We start from the raw sequence: 21287 nt of genomic DNA on the forward strand, positions 1-21287 counted from the left end.
TCAAAAAGCAAAGGCCATCTTCAAGAAGGATCATCCTAAGAGCAACAGGGACCTGATAGAGCTGCAAGCTACTTAGTTGTCTTAGGATTATTTCTTCCATGCTTACATTGTAAATCTGTTCCTAATCTATAAAGGATTCAGATTCTTTGGTTTCTTGAAAAGTCTAAGTTAGTTGATTAAAACTAATTTAGTGGGCAACTTTGTGTGTTGCTTAGTAAAAATCCTAAGTCATCCGGAGCGTGGTGATTTAGTGGGCAACCTGTGTGTTGATTAGTTGAATCCTAAGTTGTCTAGTGGTGATAGCTTAGTGGGCAGAGTAAAATCTTCTTAGGCTCTTCAAGCAGTAGAATTATTGCTTGGTTGTGAGATTGATAGTTTTTCTCACGTTGTTGTAATCGGGTTTCACTTTTACTTGTAAAGATTAGTGAAAACGGTTGAAATCATGTGTTATGGGTCGTGGTTTTACTCCCTTGAGCAAGGAGGTGTCCACGTAAACTGCATGTGTTGTGTTCTTCATATTGTTTAATCTTCTGCACTGTTTTTGTTGTGTCAAGGGACCTGGTCCGTTGACTGGTAGTGGACGTACATATTCCAACAAGTGGTATCAGAGCAGGTGCTATCTATCTGGTTAACACCAAGAGAGAAGTTCTTGCGAGAAATGGCGTCACTACTAAATAAGCAAAAAATCAGTCTCCCACAAGACCTCCTGTTTTTTATGATAAGCTCTACAAACATTGGAAGATTCGGATTAGAGACTATCTCATGGATGAGGACAGTGAAGTATGGGAAGTCATATGTAAAGGTTCTTATGTGCCAACTATGGAGGTTAAAGATGGAGAGGTCACAAGAGTCATTCCAAAAACTAGAAAACAATACAATGACTTTGACAAACTATTAGTCCAGAAAAATCACAAAGCAAGGAAGCTACTGATGTGTGGCCTTAGTATAAATGAATACGATCTGATTTCATCTTGTGAATCAGCCAAGAAAATCTGGGATCTGTTGAGAACAACTTATGAGGGCACTGAGGAAATAAGGAAATCTAAATTAGATCTCTTTACTACTCAGTTTGAAGGTTCCACTATGATTGATGGTGAACTCATTCATGAAGTGCGCACCAGATTCTTCAACATCATAGATGAGCTCATGTTTCTTGAAGAACATGTTCCTATTGTCAAGCAAGTCTCTAAGATACTGAAAATTCTTCCTAGATCTTGGACAAATGATTTTGTAACTGGAAATGAGACAAGAGAACCTGATGTAATGACGATGCATACACTATTTGAGCATCTTCAAGTTCATGAGATGCACAGAAAAAATGAGGGGCTCTTTTTCAAGGGCAAAGACAAGAAGACTGATCTGATTGATGAGGCCAATCCTAAGAAAGAAAATCATGACAAGGCTACCAGCTCAAGTGAAGTGTGTGGCATGAGTTATTTGTATGGTCACTCCATTGGAAACTTTTCTATGCACAAAGCTGACCACATGAAATTTGTCACGACTGCAGAAGGTAAAGACAAAGAGGGGGACCAGGTCCGTCCCAAGATAAGCAGAAGAGAAGTCTTCTTCAGGGCATTAAAAAGGGATATGGCTTTATGGAATGATTCAGATGATTCTGAACACACAGATAATGATTTCATAGAAAAGTCAGACAAGGAAGATTCTGATGAAAAGGTAACTCTACCTTATTTCAAGCAAAACTTGAATACCTTTTCTACTAGAAAGTTGAGAAAGATAGCAGTTGTATTACTTAATTTGATAAGTGAAATGACAATTGAGAAGAATCCCATAAACAACAGTCTAGATATCTCTCAAGATGGAAAATTGCATTAGTTGCCCAAAAATCTGATATTAAAAGTCAAATGCTTGTTCTAGAAGCTGAAAATCTAGAACTGAAGAAAAAGATGAAAGGGGTAACTAATAAAACTTTTAAAGGAAAGAATGAGACAAGCACCTTGCAGCTGGAGCTTGAGAATAAGCTACATACTGCTGAAATGAAGACCAACATTGCATTAGAAAGAAATCTTGAGTTAGACAGGGACCTGGTCCGTGTAAAAAAAGAACTGGAAAATTCTCTCAAATGGACTAATTCCTCTAAGTTTCTTACAAATCTGATCGGTCAAGACAACAACAGTAGAAGAGGGTTAGGCTGTGACAAGATAAAATCCTCCTACAATCCTCGAAGCAAAAATGTTCTTGATGCTGACAATCTATTGTCTGAGAATTGTGGTCGAGATGGAAATCATAAGAAAGATTGTCCAATTTTGGAAAATTTTGAAGGAAGTTCGTCAAATTATTCCAAACAGTGGAAAAGAGCTGAAGAAAGGCATGTGAAGTTTGTCCGATCTGAAAATAATCAAGAAAAGAAAGAATGGGGACCTGGTCTTCATGTTAATTTTGTTAGATCCGACAATAATGTGGAAACGAAGCGCAAGGGACCTGGTCCTCGCTATCGTTTTAGCAAGAACACTTTGCCCCCTTGGACAGAAAGGTTTCTTGTTAAGCCTTTTGATAGTTATTGGGAACTCTGTTTGAAGTGGGTTCCTAAGTATAACAAGTAATTTTGGTGCAGAAGAGAGGAAGCAGTTAGTGTTGGTTTATAAATAGCAGATGCTCAAAACACATGACTAATAAGGTTACAAAACTTCCTCTCTCTCAAGACACTTCAAGGTGGAAGTCTATCTTTTGGCGAATGGCAAGAAACGCTACATTCTTGGTGTAGATTTGTGATGAATGAAATGGAGTTAACCTCTTATCAGATAACTATTTAGTCACAAACTTGCTCTCTCGGGCGATGATTTTGATAGAAAAGAGATGCAAGAACATGTATACTGTTGATCTGTTTACTGCTCATTGTGATAGTCTCACTGAACTTCTCAAGGTATGAATACTGAGGTATGATTAAGGAGACGTTCTCATGAGTGTTGCTTTGCTGCACAAACTTGTATCAGGGGACCTGGTCCCAGTCTGCATAAAATGATATTTGCAAATGACAAAGGTTGTGACGATGATGTGAAGGAGAAGCAGATTAGACCATCCTTCAGGTGAAATATGCAGACTTTGAATCTTTCAAGAAACTTTCGAATTAAGTGATAAATGGTACATGTTTGTGACCAAAATGATAATAATGAGAAGTTTGATCTCAACATTGATAAAAGAATAATTGTGGTACACTCTTCCTCCAGCAAGGCTTATCAGGGGTATACTAAAAATGGTCATATGTTTATTGATGAGTCTAGAAGATTTTAGAAGTTGCAAGGAAGAAGTTTATGAGATAGAAGAGTTGCTTCAGAATTACAGAGATGGTTTAAATAGTGATCTTTCTGAAGAACATCCTCTTCATGGATCCAACAATCTCAAAGAAGATGATGTAGATGATGAACCTAATGAGGGACCTGGTCCTCTAGACAGTGCTGAACAAAGATGATGCAGTTCAAACTGATAATGTGAGTGTTAAACGTGAAAATGAAGAAACTTGACAAGCTCAGTTTGCAAGAAGCAATGTCTGACAACTAGATTCCCAACAAGCTGATAGGTTGTCCAAGTTCCTCTTCAACAATGGCTTCAAGTGAGGTAAGTCAAAAACCCTCTCTTTGAATACACTAGGAAAGGAGTTGTTGATCGTTCAATTGTATATCAATGAATTCATCTTTGGAGCTATCTTTTGAATTATTGTGTGAAGAGTTTGTCGCATTAATGGTAGTAGGTTCTAAATGATCACGATGAGAGAACTCTTCTTAGAGCTACAGGTTCAGCAAAACTCAAAAGGTACCATTGGTCGTCAAGAAAAGTACATTTGTGAGCTGCTCAAATGGCTTAACATACTTCAAGTCAAGAAAATGTTACAGAAGCGCAATGTCATCATGATGTTTTGCAAGCAAAATGGAAGATCGAGTGTCTTGAAAATCTTCACTAAAGTCTTAAGTTAGGACTAGTGTGTACTCACAGTAACTTATCTAAAGAGAAGAAGATCGCACAGCGTGATCAGGGCAATTGTTGTCTGAACAAAGAAAGGGACCTGGTACCAGATTGAAGAAGCCACTGAAAAGGTTTCATGTTATGGGTGTCTAGACAATTCATACTTTTTTGGCACTAACGTGAAGTTGGATGTTGATGAACCGGGTTCAAAGACTCGACTCATGTACAAAGAAATCACCTTTGAAGGCTACTAGTAGAATTTGAAGAATTTTGAAGAAGACAGGGGACCTGGTCCTATTTTGTCAAGCAGGAGACAGTTTGAGTTCGCGTACATGGTGATGTTGTGTTGGGTATCTAGTTGATGGAAAGAGTACCTCAGAAATGGCTTCTGTTACAGGCTGATCTTTTACTCATGGGGAATTAAAATGCAATATTCAATTGCTCTTTCATCAATTGAGGCAGAGAATTTAGCAAGTGCATCTTGATGGGTTTAAGTCTTGTGGATCAAGCAATATCTTGAAGCTGTTAAAAGGACCTGACTGAGATAATCAATCTGATGTTGAGAATGCTGAAACATTCTTGAATGGATCATGCCTGAAGCAACCAACTCTTTCATGATTATGAATAGGGAGCAGGTATCCTTGATTTTCAGTAATGTTTGTTTTAGCAAGTTCAATTTCATACCTTTTATAGGTATACACACATGGAAAAGGGGGTGAAGGAAAAGGGAGGTCAGGACAGATCTAAGCAATGACATTCAAACTACAGAAAGGAACCTGAACCTTTCTCAAAGTGTTCCCCAAGTGGCCATGAATTTGCAAGAACTGTATTTCTGTCGACTTGGTTTACTACTTTAACCCTTTTTTATGATGTCAAAAGGGGGAAAGTTGTTAAGGTAAGGCATGAGATCAACAGTGTTATAACTTCTTGAAGAAGACATGGTCACATCGATAGGAGGAATCAATGGTATCTACTTGAAGAGATATGGTCATGCTGATAGGGGGAATAAATGCTTGCTACCTGACGAGGACCTGGTCCTGTCGATAGGGGGAAGAAGATGTTTGTCATCATCAAAAAGGGGGAAGATGATATGTTGATGTTTTGATGATTCGACAAACTTTAGGGATGATTAAACTGTAGTTACCCCAAGAATTCTTTTTGATAGGGGGAACTGATGAATAAGTATGTCATCATCAAAAAGGAGGAAAATGCTATGTTGATATTTTGATGAGTTGACAAACTTCGAGATGATGAAACTCAAGTTACCCTAAGAATTCTTTTTGATAGGGGGAACTGGTGAATAAGTATGTTATCATCAAAAGGGGGGAAAATGTTAGTTCGAAGCTGAGTTAAGATGATAGCTCGAACTTGATATGAAGTTTTGATGATTTAACAAACTTATCGATCTAACAAGGAACCAAATCCTTGTTATTGGAACTGCTGACAATGAGATGAATGATAAACTCAGTGTGAGGTATATTTGTGTGCTATCATCAAAAAGGGGGAAAATGTTATATTCTAGGTGTTTTGATGATCCTCATAAATGCAGGGACCTGGTCCCTGGCAGAGTTCTCTCATCAAGATACAAATGGGGTACAGTCGTAAAAGTTGTCATGTCAGGTGGTAGGTGAAAAGTGCAGTGTCCTACACCAATAAGAAGAGCGAACGAGATTGTATGTTTCAGTATCTCACAAATGCAGGGACCTGGTGTCAGATAGAGTTCTCTCCATCTAATACAAAATGGTGTACAACTGTAAAGCTGTCCTGTCAGTGGTAGGTGAGGCGTCAGCGTACTGAACCAATCATAATGGAAGAGGTTGGCCTTTTCAAGAACTCACAAACAAGTTTTGAAGGGACCTGGTCCCTACAAGACTGCGACGTGAAAAGGATGAAAAGACATCTGTCAAAAAACTGCCAAGTCTAAGGAGTTGGTGCACATTTATGAAAGCAGACTCTCAACCAATAGCCTCGTCCCAAGGTTTTGTGTCCATTTGAATATAGTCTCTTCTCCAACAACACAAACACAAGTTTTGGGAAATAAAAGTTTTGGATTTCAAAAATCCGAAAGTTCAAAAAGCAAAGGCCATCTTCAAGAAGGACCATCCTAAGAGCAACAGGGACCTGATAGAGCTGCAAGCTACTTAGTTGTCTTAGGATTATTTCTTACATGCTTACATTGTAAATCTGTTCCTAACCTATAAAGGATTCAGATTCTTTGGTTTCTTGAAAAGTCTAAGTTAGTTGAGTCAAACTAATTTAGTGGGCAACCTTGTGTGTTGCTTAGTAAAAATCCTAAGTCATCCGGAGCGTGGTGATTTAGTGGGAAACCTGTCTGTTGCTTAGTTGAATCCTAAGTTGTCTAGTGGTGATAGCTTAGTGGGCAGAGTAAAATCTGCTTAGGCTCTTCAAGCAGTAGAATTATTGCTTGGTTGTGAGATTAATAATTTTTTCTCACGTTGTTGTAATCGGGTTTCACTTTTGCTTGTGAAGATTAGTGAAAACGGTTGAAAATCATGTGTGACGGGTCGTGGTTTTACTCCTTTGAGCAAAGAGGTTTCCACGTAAACTGCCTATGTTGTGTTTTTCATATTGTTTAATCTTCTGCACTGTTTTTGCTGTGTCAAGCGACCTGGTCCGTTTACTGTTAGTGGACGCACATATTCCAACAAAATAAAAACTACTCAGAAGCTGGAAATTAAAGCATCTACTAATTTTTACATGAAATTTTCCCTAATCCATTAAAAGACCATATACGAAATGAAGTAAAAGGGAAGATACATTCAAGATAAAACGATAAGAACTTTAATGTAGAAACATATAATCCTTAAACCTCATAACTAAAATAGAAGTTGAATAACACAACACTAGCAACAACAACAACAATATATCGAATGAAATCCCACAAAATGGTCTTGGAGAGGGTAAAGTTTAGACACGCACAGACCTTATCATTACCTTGTGGACTACTATAGAAGCATAAGACTCAAATGTCTAAAATCAAGAAATAGTTATCTATTCTCTCACAAATGTGGACTACTTAACATCACCAACCAATATAGACACCCAACATTTAACAGGATATCTGAAGTGTGAACATTATAATACATGGATCAACATTTATAAATAAAAAAAAACATGGACATCAATCACCATGTTAACACAATAGACATTCAGCCTAATTCAATCCTAAAAGCTAGCTTATCCAGTATCGTTCATTCTTTTCTGACCTGGAAGAAACATTTCCAAACAAAATCGAGAGGCAAATGACGTTGAGCTAGAAAGGGAAAAGCAACTTTGGGATTGGGTTGGCCTTCATGGAGGGCAGTGGATTCCCAGTTAGAATGGAGATATCTACGAGAAGAAGGAATTTGGGAGTAATGTGATGGTGAGAATCGATGGAGGCTAAGAAAAGGCAACATACACACAACAATGGGGAGAGTAAGGGACACTACAATTACATGTAGCTTCCAGGCTGACCGCGATATCCCTCCTGGAGACAACCCCTTCTTCTTCATGTCTTATATAAAGCCTCAATCAATGCATTTTTCTATATAATTGAGTCAATTAGAGTATAGATTCAGAGATATTGGTGGTTGAAGGGAATAATTCAATGAGACAGACAACAAAATTATGCATTCAGAGAAACAGAGTTTTTTCGTTTGTTACTTCTTTCGTAAAACAAGGGAGAATCTAAACTATATACATACCTATGACGTGCCACTTACACCGTGCTAAAATTTCGACTTTATTTAGGGATTGAATTAGGTCCAAATTATTGGATTGAAATAATAACCAAGAAAATAATATTATTGCAAATCATTCTGTTGATAAATTAAAATTACAATAAAAAAGTATTTTTATATGGCTCGACCAATTCCTATATATGAAAAACTATTATAAAAGAAATCATAAAAACTACGAAAAAAGGTCAAAAATGCTCTTGAACTATTAGAAATAGCTCAAATATACCCTTGAAGTATATTTCGGCTCAAATATACCCTTACCGTCAAACTATTGGGTCAAAAATACCCTTCTCATTATTAGAATCGGTTAAACGTCACTTAGATGCCATGTGGATGTCACATGGCATACCACATGAGCCAATAGAGTTCCACTCATGCCACGTAGACTGATAAACTTATCCCTAATTTCCCTCAATTTTCTCCGTTTTCCGAGAATTTAGAAACAATTTCACTGAAAAACATAGAACCCCTTTTCCTCATTTCTCCATTTCCTTAGAATGATTTCACAAAATACATAAGTTCTAAGGGAAGGGTATTTTTGACCCTATAGTTTGAGGGAAGGGTATTTTTTAGCCGAAATATAGTTGAAGGGTATATTTGAGCTATTTCGAATAGTTCAAGGGTATTTTTGACCATTTTCCGTAAAAACAATGGAAAGAAAAACTCTTCCTAAACAAAACTTAGGTTATTGTATAAAAAAGAAGGATCTTCAATTCATAAAGGCCTAATACATATATTGGACCCTAATTGACTTCAAATTTTAACTTTGACCTCCAACTTTCATAATGCACAAACAAGCACTTTAACTATCCAACTTTTAAATAAATAAACACACGAGTCCTACATCACACAATACACATAGGACACCACGTAGGACAAAAAATGACACCCTTTTTGCCCTCTTTCGCCGAGGAGGAAAGAATAATCTTCCAAGCGGACAGAGACCTAAATTTCCATTAGTAGGATGACATGTATGTGTGTCTATTTGTTGAACTTTATGCAAGTTTAAGTGTCTACTTGTGCACACCCAAAGTTGAAGGGCATAAATATAATTCGAAGCCAAGTTAAAGGACATATTTATGTATTATGCCATTCATAAATATCTAAATTTTTCCAATAGACAAATATGAAAGAGATCTATATTTTTCTTTTAAAAAAAAGTAAAAATAATTATGATAATGTTTTGTGTTAAAAAGTCCCACTTCAGGTAGAGAGATGAGAATTCTTCTCCTTATACTGACTTATACAACTTTTGGAATTGAGTTAGACCCAAAATCTATCTTTGCATGGTTTTAGAGGTACACTCATTTCAATTTGTCATTCACCGATGTTGAACCCCCATTTATAAGTGTTCTAGTGGATGTATTGAATGAGTCACTGAGTCTCAAGAGACTACCTTATAACCATAATTGGAAATGCATATTGAAGTTCTTCTGTATTACACATCCTACAATAACAGACAACATAATGTATGTACATGAACATTTTAGTTTGCACAAGACCAGTCTACCAAACTTCACATCTTAGTGGAAAACCATCATCAACTCTATAACATATGGTCTCAGACAACTCTTGCTCATTCAAGTAAGAAGGAGCATGTCCAAACTTATTAGCTACATTGGCATGATCTCAATTTACATTTAACTCTCTTGTGTACAAAGAGTAAAAATCTCACATCCAGAATAAACAAAGCACTTAATGTGTATGGTCAGTCAGTAAAATCGAAAAAATGATGTAGAAGAGTTGGCACTCATTCTTCTTGGTGCTGGAGCATTTCCTCTTGACTGGCGCCACTTATCCTGCTTGGCCCTGGAGTATTTCCTCTTGAATGACGCTTCATTGGGATCAACTCAACATCATTACTCTCCAACTTATCATTGACATCCTCATTGTCATCTTCATCATCACCTCTAAAAACAGGATGTAAATAAGCCTTTTGAAGGTAGTATTTCAAGTTAAGTTTGGATTCTTTGGCTTGTTCTATAGTATCTTTCCTCTTTGCTTCCTGAAATCCAACAAGACCAAAGTATAAATCCCTTTTAGAAAAAAAATAAAAAATTTGAGATTTAAACTTATAATTCCATGGAACTATAACAGCTCTCTTGCTAATGAATTACATTTGAGATCAACACATTTATCTTCATCCAGAGAAAATAAATACACGTAAATCGGAGCACAGTACTATATGTGAACTTATTTTTCTCAGGAACCTCCACCTCTTTATATTTGTAGAACTAATAAGGAAGCATTTTTAATTGTAAACCTGTTGTACACACCTGCAATGGGTATCTGGTGAAAGCTGGCTCATAGCGCCCTTTACAGAAGTAGTGAAAAGATAAAGTCAATACTGGAAGGGCAATAAGAAAAGGTGCTGATTGAGCAGCGCGTTTTGTACTTAGCAATCCCAGTAAAGATATCTGAGAGAAGACCAAAGCGAATATTATACGTCCGTGAACATCTGGCCAGAATGCTGCTCCACTTTCATACTCTTGATGGTATACATTTATAATCTGCATAATCAGAAAGGAACACAATCAGAACACTGTTGATATTAAGCCTTGTGCTAAACATACACAACTATAAAGATATCTTTACATTAGCACTACACGCATTATAAGTAGACTTTCATATGCATGTGAACCTCTTCAATTTTGACTCGGTATAACAGTGCAATCTGAAGAATTAAATCCTTTATCGATTAACAAGACTTGAAAAGCAAAAAAAGATAACCTGATGACGGAACACAAAATACGCCAGGGCAAAGAACACCAGTATGAAAGGAAGCAGAAATGGTGTGACTATAGCATAGACAAGGCCCAACAAGAAGTATAATTGTATCTGCGGTTCTCCAGTGTTGAAATTGAGGCTTCCAGCATCCATCGCCTTTTCTCGATCCCTTTCAGTTTTGACCAAGAAAAAGTTCTTCAAATGGAAGAGTATTAGTGGCTTCAACCTTAGGATCTCTCCAGCAATACCGGCCCACCCATCAACCATTGTGTAAGTTATGAAGAAAGTTGCTTTCATTGGGATAGCAACACCGATTGTTTTAGGTATTCTGCCGAAAAAGACAGAATCTTTTAGTGTTTAAGAAGCATAGTATTCAATTAAAGGGATATATAGGAGATGTGGAAAATTGCATTAAAAGGAAAGCTAGTAATATCATGGATGGGATAACACACTTCAACGCGAACATACTTCGAAGCAATCGGTTGCCTTGAGTAGATATTAGAGACTGATTGTCTCATTTAAATAGCAAACAAAGAAAAAGATCCCAATTTTGCTGCTATCTGAACTCATAACCAATGTTCTGCTCTCTCACACTACATTATCAGGACCATTACATTTGCTTTGACAGGCCACTGCCAAACCGCTAGAAGATGGATATGTGTTCTTACTAAATAATCTATCAAGTACTCAAAACTCCTTAAAGTTGAACCTTTGTCCAGTGGCAGAACCAAGATTTTCAAAGAGAGTCAAATATTAGAAAAAATACACATACTAAGTCAATACAAATATATGCATGTTCCAATTGATTCCTTTGTTAAAAAAATGCAGTAATGCCACTTCAACTTACTCATTTGCTGACTGATGAATAAAAGTATTTAGCTGATCAAATGCAGCTCCTGCAATTATGCTACCAAGAAACACATTCACAAAGTTAAAGATGTAATATTTAGATGCAGCTCTTCTTTCCAAAGCTGATATACTTCCCCAGCCCTCAAATTTGGACATCAGCATCAGTATCCTTGGCAATACTATGAGAAAGATCTTCAAAGCAATCCCAGGTAGAAAACCTTGGATGAATGACTTGACGAAAGATCTGCACAATAGATTGGGTGGAATTATTGGTATAAAGATCTAAGCATAAAACGCATAACCATATCTGCTGTGTGGGAGAGGGGAGTGTGGTATGGTAGAACAAGTCCAACAACGATGCTCAACACAAAGCAACAATTCAAGACAACATAATATTCATTTGCATAATTACCAGATAGAATGGTGAGAAATACGATAAATAAATCTATTTAGAAGACCATTCTCTGAACTATGTCATGCCATGTCAATCTTCATGGCTATGATAGGTAAATGATAACCTAAACTGCCAGAATAGTTTTACTTTTCAATTTTTTTGGGGTCAGGTGATCAAATCACCAACATATCATTCTCCTCTCTTAAGTCGATCTCCCAACAACATACTCTCTAGTAAGGAAATGTCATTGAGCATGTCTTAGGTTGCTAGACATTCTGTCAAGCAACACTTCTGTTAACAATCACACCATCAACAGATGACTCCACTTTTGCTATACAAGTGACTAATATTCTCTTAGATGTACAGTGAAGTCAATGTGCACTTTCATTTCCGTTAAATCCAATGTCGCTATGAGCTTTAGGGACATTTATAATGAATACTAATTGCCCCTAAAACTACATATTTAGCGGAAATTAAGCTATTGCGCTGAAGATCATTTTTGGTGTAGCCCGAGTGTCCTATGCATCATTATGAAGCATACCCTAAGATACCAGTTCCTTTGAATTTATTCCAAATTAGATACGCCACCATTTGATTTACTATCAGGACTAGCTTTTTGACCATTCTGTGAAATTTATGGAAGTAGATGAACAAAAATATCATAGCGCCTTAAACATAAGCTGATAGAAGACAGGGAAAATGTTATAAATGAGAGAGAGTGAATGCTGACACCGGAATAAGTCTATAATGGGGCATACTTACATGTCAATGATAACTTTCAGGAATGGCGCTATTTTCCTGATCCCTTCGATACTTGCAAGGGTTTGGACAAATGTGATGGGAATCATGAAGAAGAATGTCAGGAAAAAGAATGCAACACCAATTATGAGCCTCCTAACTGTTAGATACACATAGGGAATCGCCAGGTTTTTCCAATATACATCACGTGGCTCTGGAGCCCAATCAGTTAACCACAAAGTTGGATTTCTTGACTGCTGAGTTTGAGCACAAATGGCAGCAGCCCACCGTGTTTTGAATGAGACAAATGCCACCGGCATGATAGATTTTGGGTCATTTTTAACCCGCTCTCTCTCTGCAGCTATCTACAAATAAACCAGAACTTATGACATTGGTAAAATGAAAGGTAGTCTACAGTAATAACAATAGAAGGAACAAAGGTAACAAGCTCTAAAGTTGAATGATTGACCGAAAGATTTTCTGTGTTGCAACAATAGAAGGCATGGATGCCTTAAAGCATCAAATCTTCTAAAAGCCTCGAGTCAATTTTTTTCTAACCAAATAAAAGCATTTGGCATCAAGGGCCATATGATGTCAAAAGTAGTAGATATAGGACTATTGAAGTACTTTCAGCTGTACTTTCAGTGAGGTCAATCAACATAACAGTTAGCAAAGTTCACTCAAGATCTGTTACCTCTTTCGATAGTCTTTCAACTTCAGCAGTATGATGGTTGATAGCATCCACTTTTTCTCCGCAAAGGCCAAGGAAACGAGTCTGCAAGTTCGAGAAGGATATTTTTAGACATCCTGAAAGAGAAACTACAATAATCTCAAGAGCATCATAGAATGATCTTGATATCTTCAAAGACAATAAATAATATCCAAAGTGATGAACTAACTTGTCTATACATACATACCTTCATCATGGGCCGTTTTGATTTATTTCTAGAATACTTGAGATTGTAGTAATCAAGCCAATTTTGCTTACTGTTCTTCTCCTTGACCAATTTTGCTAGTTTGTTGGCATTGTAAACAACCTGCAGTACAATCCAACTACATGAATAACGATAATTAATTTATTTAAAAAGAAATTTAAACTGCAATTAACAATTTGATACGGATATCCTATTAATTGTAATATCCAACAAAAAAGTGACTTCTCAAGAAGAGAAGAGATAATACATTAATGACCATACACCGCAGGCACAATCATTGTAAAGATAGTTCTTCAAGCAAAAAGTATTTCTGAGGAAGAGGATAACAAGCTTTTAGAACTCGGTAACTTGTGTAAATGAAAAAGACCATCTTCTATTCTTCCTCCACTTCTGACATATATCTACCTTTTTCTCTTCAAAAGACCACATTAATGTCTTCAAATACTAATCCTGTTCTTCTTCGTTTTTCAGTGACAGAATCTCAAGACAACAAGTATCAAGTAATCAGAAGATGTAGTAAATGATAACCCAATATCTGAAAGGAGAAGCTAAATATATACAGGACAGACGATTACAACTCAAAAGAATCTTAAGTCCAATTATATATATATATATATATATATATATATATATATATTTTATTTTATTTTTATTTTTTTTTTAAATGATGTGACATAGTTCTATTCACAGCTAAGTTGTTTATACGAAAATGAGAGTGTTCATGAGACGATCAAAGGATATATCTCTTTATCAATGATTTCGCTCCCAAGAAGCATATAACATGTATTACATCAAGTACAAACCTGATTTGTGAGGTAATGATCTGTATTAACCAGGAAAAAGTGCTCGACACTTTCACTGACTGATTCATCAGTGTCAGGTGGAACATTTCTGACAAGGACCTGAGAACAATCAAATTTTAGCTCAATAAGCAATGTAACAAAGTTCCCTAATTTTAGCTCAAAATTTTTTATCTCAGACATTGTTCAAGATTGCAACTAGAAGTCGATATTACCACTACCTAGTAAATTTTTAGTACTGAATAAGTTGATATTTCTATTTCACGTACTGTGAATTGATCAGGGCGACGTTCTGCAGATGCAAGAAACTGCAACCTCATATCTGCAACTTTTGCATACTCCTTTTGTAAGACATAGCATGTCCAAACTGTCGAGGCATAGGCCATAAGGATATGAGCCCAAAACCTGGAAAGATCCCGTTCAATACAAGTCATTGCAGAAAACAGTTTATATAGCTTGTGAAGATGAAGCAACCAGAAACATATTGCAATGTACTGTAAATAAGGTTAACAATGACTTTTTTATATGTAATTTGAACTCCAATCCTCACATGAAGTGAACCTCCTTTTTATTTTTATTTGCATAATATTTTATATGATCCTCTTGTTTACAAAGGAATCAAGAGATGTGATCCAGTTGACACCAAACAAAGGCAACTCTATTGACAAGAAGCTGACTTTATAACTTGAAGTGAAGGCTTCTAACAAGACAGGACAAATGGAGTTCGACTAATCAGAGGATAGAGAATAAACATACAAAACTTGGTAAAGCAAATACAAAGGAACATCCATTTTTAAACAATAAAAAGATAAGCTCCCTGACCTGGCTTTCCATAGCCTAGTGAAATAACTGAAAAGGTAGATACGAGAGAAATTTTTATAACAGTAGCGATATGACTTAAGAAGTTGAGATTCCTTTTTCCTGAATGCTAAATAATGCTCCCTCTAGTATTTGTTATATCTTCTTTTTTTTCCTAGATTTTTGTTACTACCTGTTGTTTTTCATGCGTCGGTTTTTGCATATTAGATGTTGTTACTGTTCCTTGTCCTCTGGATTCTTTGTTATGTTTTCCCTATTATTTGTTATGTCCTTTTCACTTCCGTATTTTCTTTTCTTATTCTTTTAATGTGTTACTTGAGTCGAGGGTCTTTTGGAAACGTCTCTACCTCCTCGAGGTAGGGGTAAGGTATGCGTGCAATCTACCCTACCTTCCCCAAGACCCTATTTGGAATTGCAATGGGGTATCATGTTGTTGTTGATACTATTGCAGCAAAGTCCATAAATTCTGAAAACAGCTTCTAGTATTTTAGAAGGCATAATACATAAATATGTCCTTTAACTTGGTGTCATCACATTTATACCCTCCAACTTTGAGTTTGCACAAGTAGACACTTCAACTTTTATAAAGTAGACACATGAGTCCTATGTGGCATAAAGGACACCACGTAGGACGCAAATTGTCATATAGGATGCCACGTAAGACGTGTGTGTCTATATGTTCAATTTCATACAAGTTTGAGTGTCTACTTGTGCATAATCAAAGTTGGAGGGCGTAAATATAAAATGAAGTAAATTTAAATGGCACATCTATGTATTATGCCTTTTTAGAATCATAACAATAGCCTTGTGATATAGACAGATATAATCATATGCATTTTTCCTAAAGCGGTGTGAATATAGAAGGCTACAGGTTTAAAACCTAAAACGGAAACTAATACTGTATTATATAAGTAGGTATCAGAATGTATTGCATCAAATACTTGAAAAAGGAAAAATCGCCTAACCTCTCTGATCCGAGTGGAACATTTGAAATGGAAATTTTATCAATCGCACTGTAAGTAAACCCAGACTTCTTCAGAGTTTTATTTGTCCAATTAACAGGTGCTAGAACCGCAAAAGCAAGCAATGTAATAGGAATAAATATTTTTAGCCTGCAAATCAGAAGTCATAAATGTCATCAAATATTCAGTTCCTAAGTGTAACTCAAAATTCAGCTTTGTCCAATTAACAGGTACCATTTTTGCATCAATCGATATCACACATTAAATTAAAAAATCACTAAGCATGTATCTTCTCCATTTCAATTTGTTCGTCTCTATTTAACTCGACATGGAGTTAAAGAAAATAAAGAAATTTTGAATAGACGTGTGTAATGTATCAAACTGCCATTTGAATCTTGTGGTCCAAATATGCCCTCCCATCCAAATTGAGTTACTTACTCAGATACAGAGAATAATAAGTGACAGTTTAAAAAGGAAAGTAAGATAAACAAAGTAAAACGAATGATATTGCAACGACATGATATATGCTGTTATATTACCCTAGCAAGTAGATCCTTAAGTAAACAGCAGAATCCAATCCTGCATGATCAATGAGTTCAAGTTCAGGCATTTTCAGTGCAGCCGGTACCCAATTCAGAAACCTTATATAGGCCTTCCAATCCAAATTAACAACTTTCTTAACAAATCCACCAGACTTCAGTGGATCGTTTCTCAGCCCCACAAGATACCATTTTGGGAAGTATACTCTGTCATTCAGTGGTTGAAGACGCAGAATTGCAAATGCCAAAAGGAAGATTAGTGCAGACAAAATATTTAAAGCTGCAGCAACTCCTATATCTTCTAGTGTTGCCATCTTTTATTTTACCTGTAAATAAAAACACATATAAATATTCTACTTCGATGATCAAATTTCTCTCAATCAACTGTACCTAAACATACACTCGATCTCACTTCAACTATATAAGTATGCACATTTGAATTCGTTTCCACACTCTCTGACGATTATTTAGACACCTTCAAAATTTATGCGTTAGGTGTAAACAAAACATATTAAAAACGAGTTAAAGAGTATATAATTATCCGTTGAAATCAAGTTAAGTTACCTGATAACTAATATGTCAAACGAAAATTGCAGAAGACTGAAAATATTTCACTATAGCATGTAGGTATTATTACAAAGTATTCAAGAATTAATTCGGCACAAAAAAATGTAACTCATCATACAAAAACACTAATAATAAAATTTATAAATGTAAAACAGAGTGATGACAATTAAAAACTGAAATTGCATGTGGGAGCGAAAAAAAAAAGCATACAGTTTGTAATAACTTGGCTGCTTCTGCGAAGAAAAAAAAAAGAAATTTGGAAGGTTTTTAAATAAAGCCAAATTGTAATAAGTTGGCAACCGTCACAAGTTACCGACTGAAAGAATATAAGGATTACTTCATATCTCAAGAGAAGACAAGAACATTCTCATACCAAAGGTTTATTTCTTTCTTTATTCTCACACTATAACGAATCCACAAAACAAATATTGGTCTAATTCACAAATGCTCTTTTTTTTTAGGTGTCAAATTTTGACTTGTTAAAACTAATTATTGATATAGTAAATTTATTATTATACTTTAATATTTTGATAGAGTTTTAAATATATTTATTTATTATATTTTTTAAAAATATTAATTCAAGATTAATAGATTAAATGTATATAATAAAATAAATAATTATATTTTTACTTATCAAAAATCAAATTAAAAGAAATTTCCTATGTCCACAATTGTTTATCAAGGTAAGGTCATACATTTTATTTTAAGAAAATTTAATAGAAAATTTAATTTGATTAATATAACTCTATTATAGTAAAAATATTAAAAATCTACATAACTTTTTCACTGAGCAAATAAAATAATTATTAAAGGAAAATTGAAAAAGATAACTAATTATTTTTTAATTATTTAAATTAACAATTAATTTTAGATGTTTAATTTTATTATATCTGATAAATTATTATGGACGAAGAGAAGTATTCGATAAGTATATTAATTCAATGTTATCATTACTGTACTGTTTTTGGGAAAATGAAAAACATGATACCATCTTTTCTCTCTCATGAGTCTTAACGGGTAGGGATGGCAACAAGGGGGTAATTGTGGGATAAATCGGTTTAAATTTGTTAAGATTTTAATTCGTTTTATTTTCTTCTGAATAATATATTTTGTTATTTTCAATTTGCTTCATTCAGCTCATTCCATATATGTTGTAAAAAGCATTTCAAATAATAAGTTCAATAAGTTTTTAATTTAAGAAATTATAATATAATTAACTATTAATTGCTAAAATTAATATGTTATAACATTATTTTAATGTTATAATATTTTATAACTTTTTTAGATATGACAACTAACTTTTTTTTTGGTGGATTTGAATTTGTTAATAACAAAAAATCAAATGCAAGTAGTGAGATAATTTTTTCTTCTTTTTAGTTTTTTAGTCATTCAAAATAGTTTACGTAAAGAACTTATTTTAATAAATAATGTTATATCATTCTTATAATATATCAGAAATTAAAATTAAGTTTGCACCCTTATGAAATCACATATATCCACAATTCGCCCCACCCTCACACTGATTTAAAAAAAAAAACACTTCAATTCGCCCTGCACAATTTTAAACTCGCCTCACCCCGCATAACCTTAAATCCACCCCATCCCGCCCCATTATCACTCCTAATCTTAAATTATCAAATACTAAACTATTTAAAATTATCTTTTAAAAGAATCATATTTCTTTTATTTGTTACCAACAAAAAATACCACCAACTCATATCACTCAAAAGCTCTGCTTTAACCTCTATTTTATTAACCTTAATTGGTTTTAATTATAACTTCTTAATATCTTTTCTCTTTTTATCTAAATATACACTTAATTATTTTAAAAAAACACACACAAATGAACCGTATTCATAAAGTAAAAAATATTTTATATTTTACAAATTGATTATTGGGGCAGAATTAGAAGAGAGTAAGAGCTTGTTTAGATCAGCGGTCGATTTTTTTAGAACTATTTTTGTTAAAATAATTTTTTCTAAGAAAAAATGTTTTTGAAAAAAGTAATTAGTGTTTTATAAAAAAAATATATTTGATAAGTAGATTTTTATTTGGCTAATTTTTTCAAGAAATAGTTTTAAGAGTCATATTACAAAAGAGCAGGTATCAATCTATTTTCTTATTTTGATTGCTTTATAGATAAATTATTTAAATGTCTATTATTAAAAAATCTAATTTTATTTTTTATTTTTATTTAATTAATTTGACATATTCTTAAGAAGTACTCGTCCGTCCTTTTTTACTTGTTAAATTTTGAATTGACATATCAATTGAAAAAATAATTATTGGTATAATGAATTTAGCATTTTATTCCTATTAAATAATCTTAAACATATTTACTCACTATATTTTTCAAAGAGATTTACTCAATGTTAATAATTTAACGTATATTAGGAACAAAAACAATTGTCCTTCTTTGCTTTATCTAAAATGACAAGTAAAAAAAAATCAAATTAAAAAATATTTGACAAGTAAATAGAGATGGAAGAATAATTATTAAAAGAATAACTTTATAATATCATTATTTTCATATAACAAATTTGATATTTTAAAATAATTATATTTAATAATAAAAAAGAATTAGGAACGAACTAATAAATCATATCTTAGTTTTTAAATTTGACAAGCAAAATTATATTTCTATTTTTCATTAAAAGTGAAAAAAATGATTGATAGGAAACTCTATTTTTTAATGTTTCCCTGGATTATAATAGAAAATTTCGTATCAAATTATTTTTTTTAAGAAAAAAGGAGAAATAAAAACAGCTAAAATATAGATACAAAGTATCACGTTTTTTTCTAGATTTTCTACTTATAGCATCACCATTTTACTTTTTCTATATGAATTGGACCAATAATTTATCAAAAATACTTGTGTACGCTTTATTTTTTTGTACTAACAATTTATCAAAAAGATTTATGGATGCTTTATTCTTTTTCTACTAACAATTTATCAAAAATACTTGTGAATGCTTTATTTTTTTATACTAACAATATATCAAAAAGATTTATGAATGCTTTGTTCTTTTTCAACTAACAATTTATCAAAGACACCATGTTTAGATTATTTAAAAAAAAAAAAAAAAGGGAACAACTCATTTTAGTGTGTTAAAGAGGTTTAAACTATTGAAGCAAATCTAAAATAATTTCTTAACTACACAACCATAAGATCTATTCTTTTAAGGGAAAATTATATATAATAGCAAACTAATAACCTAAAATAAATGGAGTAGCTAGGGTTTGATTTAATTGTGCTTCATAGCAAACGTTTGCAAAAAATTATCAGGCTCCTCTCTCCTAAATATCTCGCTCGCCACTCTCCTCCAATCTCTCGCTTGCTTCCTCACTTTTTATACAAACACAAGTGTATAAAAATTGTTTCTAATTGTATAAAGCAGAGAAAATTATCTAAATATATATATTTTTGTTCCCCTCTCTCCCCTCTTCCAGATCTCGCTCGCCACTCTCCCAAATCTCGCTCGCCTTTCTCACTTATACAAACAGCAGCGAAATGTATAAATTGCGTTTCTGTTTGTATAAAGCGTGAGAAAATTGTATATAGACATGCAAGTACATTTATTTTCGTCCTATACACTTATAATTATACAATAAAAATACTCCCCTGCCCAATTTCTTTTGCCTTTCTCTCTTTCTCGTTTTATACAATTTTCAAATTATTTTTAATTTCTCTCTTTCTCGTTTTATACAATTCGATTCAATTGTATATTCCTTGTCAAGTTTCTTTTGTCTTTCTCTCTTCTCATTTTATACAAATTCAAATTGTATATAATCATTCTATACACTTATAATAATACATCGTTTTATACACTTCGTTTTTATACAGTTCTCTGCCCAAGTATCTTTCTTTTTCTTGTTTTATACACTTCGTTTTATACAATTTGCTTCAACTATATATGTATAGCGAATTATACAGTTTCTATATTTGCTATGAAGCGCAATTATACAAACTTTGCTATAGCATACAAATATGAATTTTTTATTTGTTATATGTGAAAGTTGCCCTTTTTTTAACTATTCTCATCGTAAGAAATTCATTTTTACTATATATAAATAAATTTCTCCCCACCTAATGGGTAATAACATTTCTTTTCTTTTTATAATAAACTACAGCATTTTCAATTCATTAGCAACTAATTTACTCTTTTAGACCTACACTAATAATTTAAGGTTGATTTATGACATTTCCTCATTTTTGAATGTTGACAAAAATGAATTGTAGTGCTTCAATTTTACTACTTGTCACAGTTTGATTTGGTACATCCATCTAAAAAATTA

General features: G+C 33.7%; 1 protein-coding gene and 1 pseudogene across 1 annotated transcript; both read right to left on the reverse strand.

Moving 5' to 3' along the window:
• LOC107009911 overlaps window positions 1-7433 on the reverse strand; it is a 17898-nt pseudogene extending 10465 nt beyond the window's left edge.
• Window positions 7434-9077: 1644 nt separating this feature from the next.
• LOC107009379 (calcium permeable stress-gated cation channel 1-like) lies at window positions 9078-17261 on the reverse strand. Its single transcript, XM_015208705.2, has 12 exons — window positions 17202-17261; window positions 16425-16750; window positions 15889-16035; window positions 14374-14509; window positions 14108-14206; window positions 13287-13406; window positions 13064-13144; window positions 12394-12734; window positions 11236-11481; window positions 10392-10716; window positions 9938-10171; window positions 9078-9666 (listed from the first exon to the last, which is right to left on the reverse strand). Exons 2-12 carry the CDS (start codon window positions 16736-16738, stop codon window positions 9412-9414), a joined length of 2298 nt encoding a protein of 765 aa, XP_015064191.1. The 5' UTR covers window positions 16739-16750; window positions 17202-17261; the 3' UTR covers window positions 9078-9411.
• Between the last annotated feature and the right edge of the window lie 4026 nt (window positions 17262-21287).

The sequence above is a fragment of the Solanum pennellii genome, chromosome 2, assembly GCF_001406875.1.
Source record: "Solanum pennellii chromosome 2, SPENNV200".
Lineage (NCBI taxonomy): Eukaryota > Viridiplantae > Streptophyta > Magnoliopsida > Solanales > Solanaceae > Solanum > Solanum pennellii.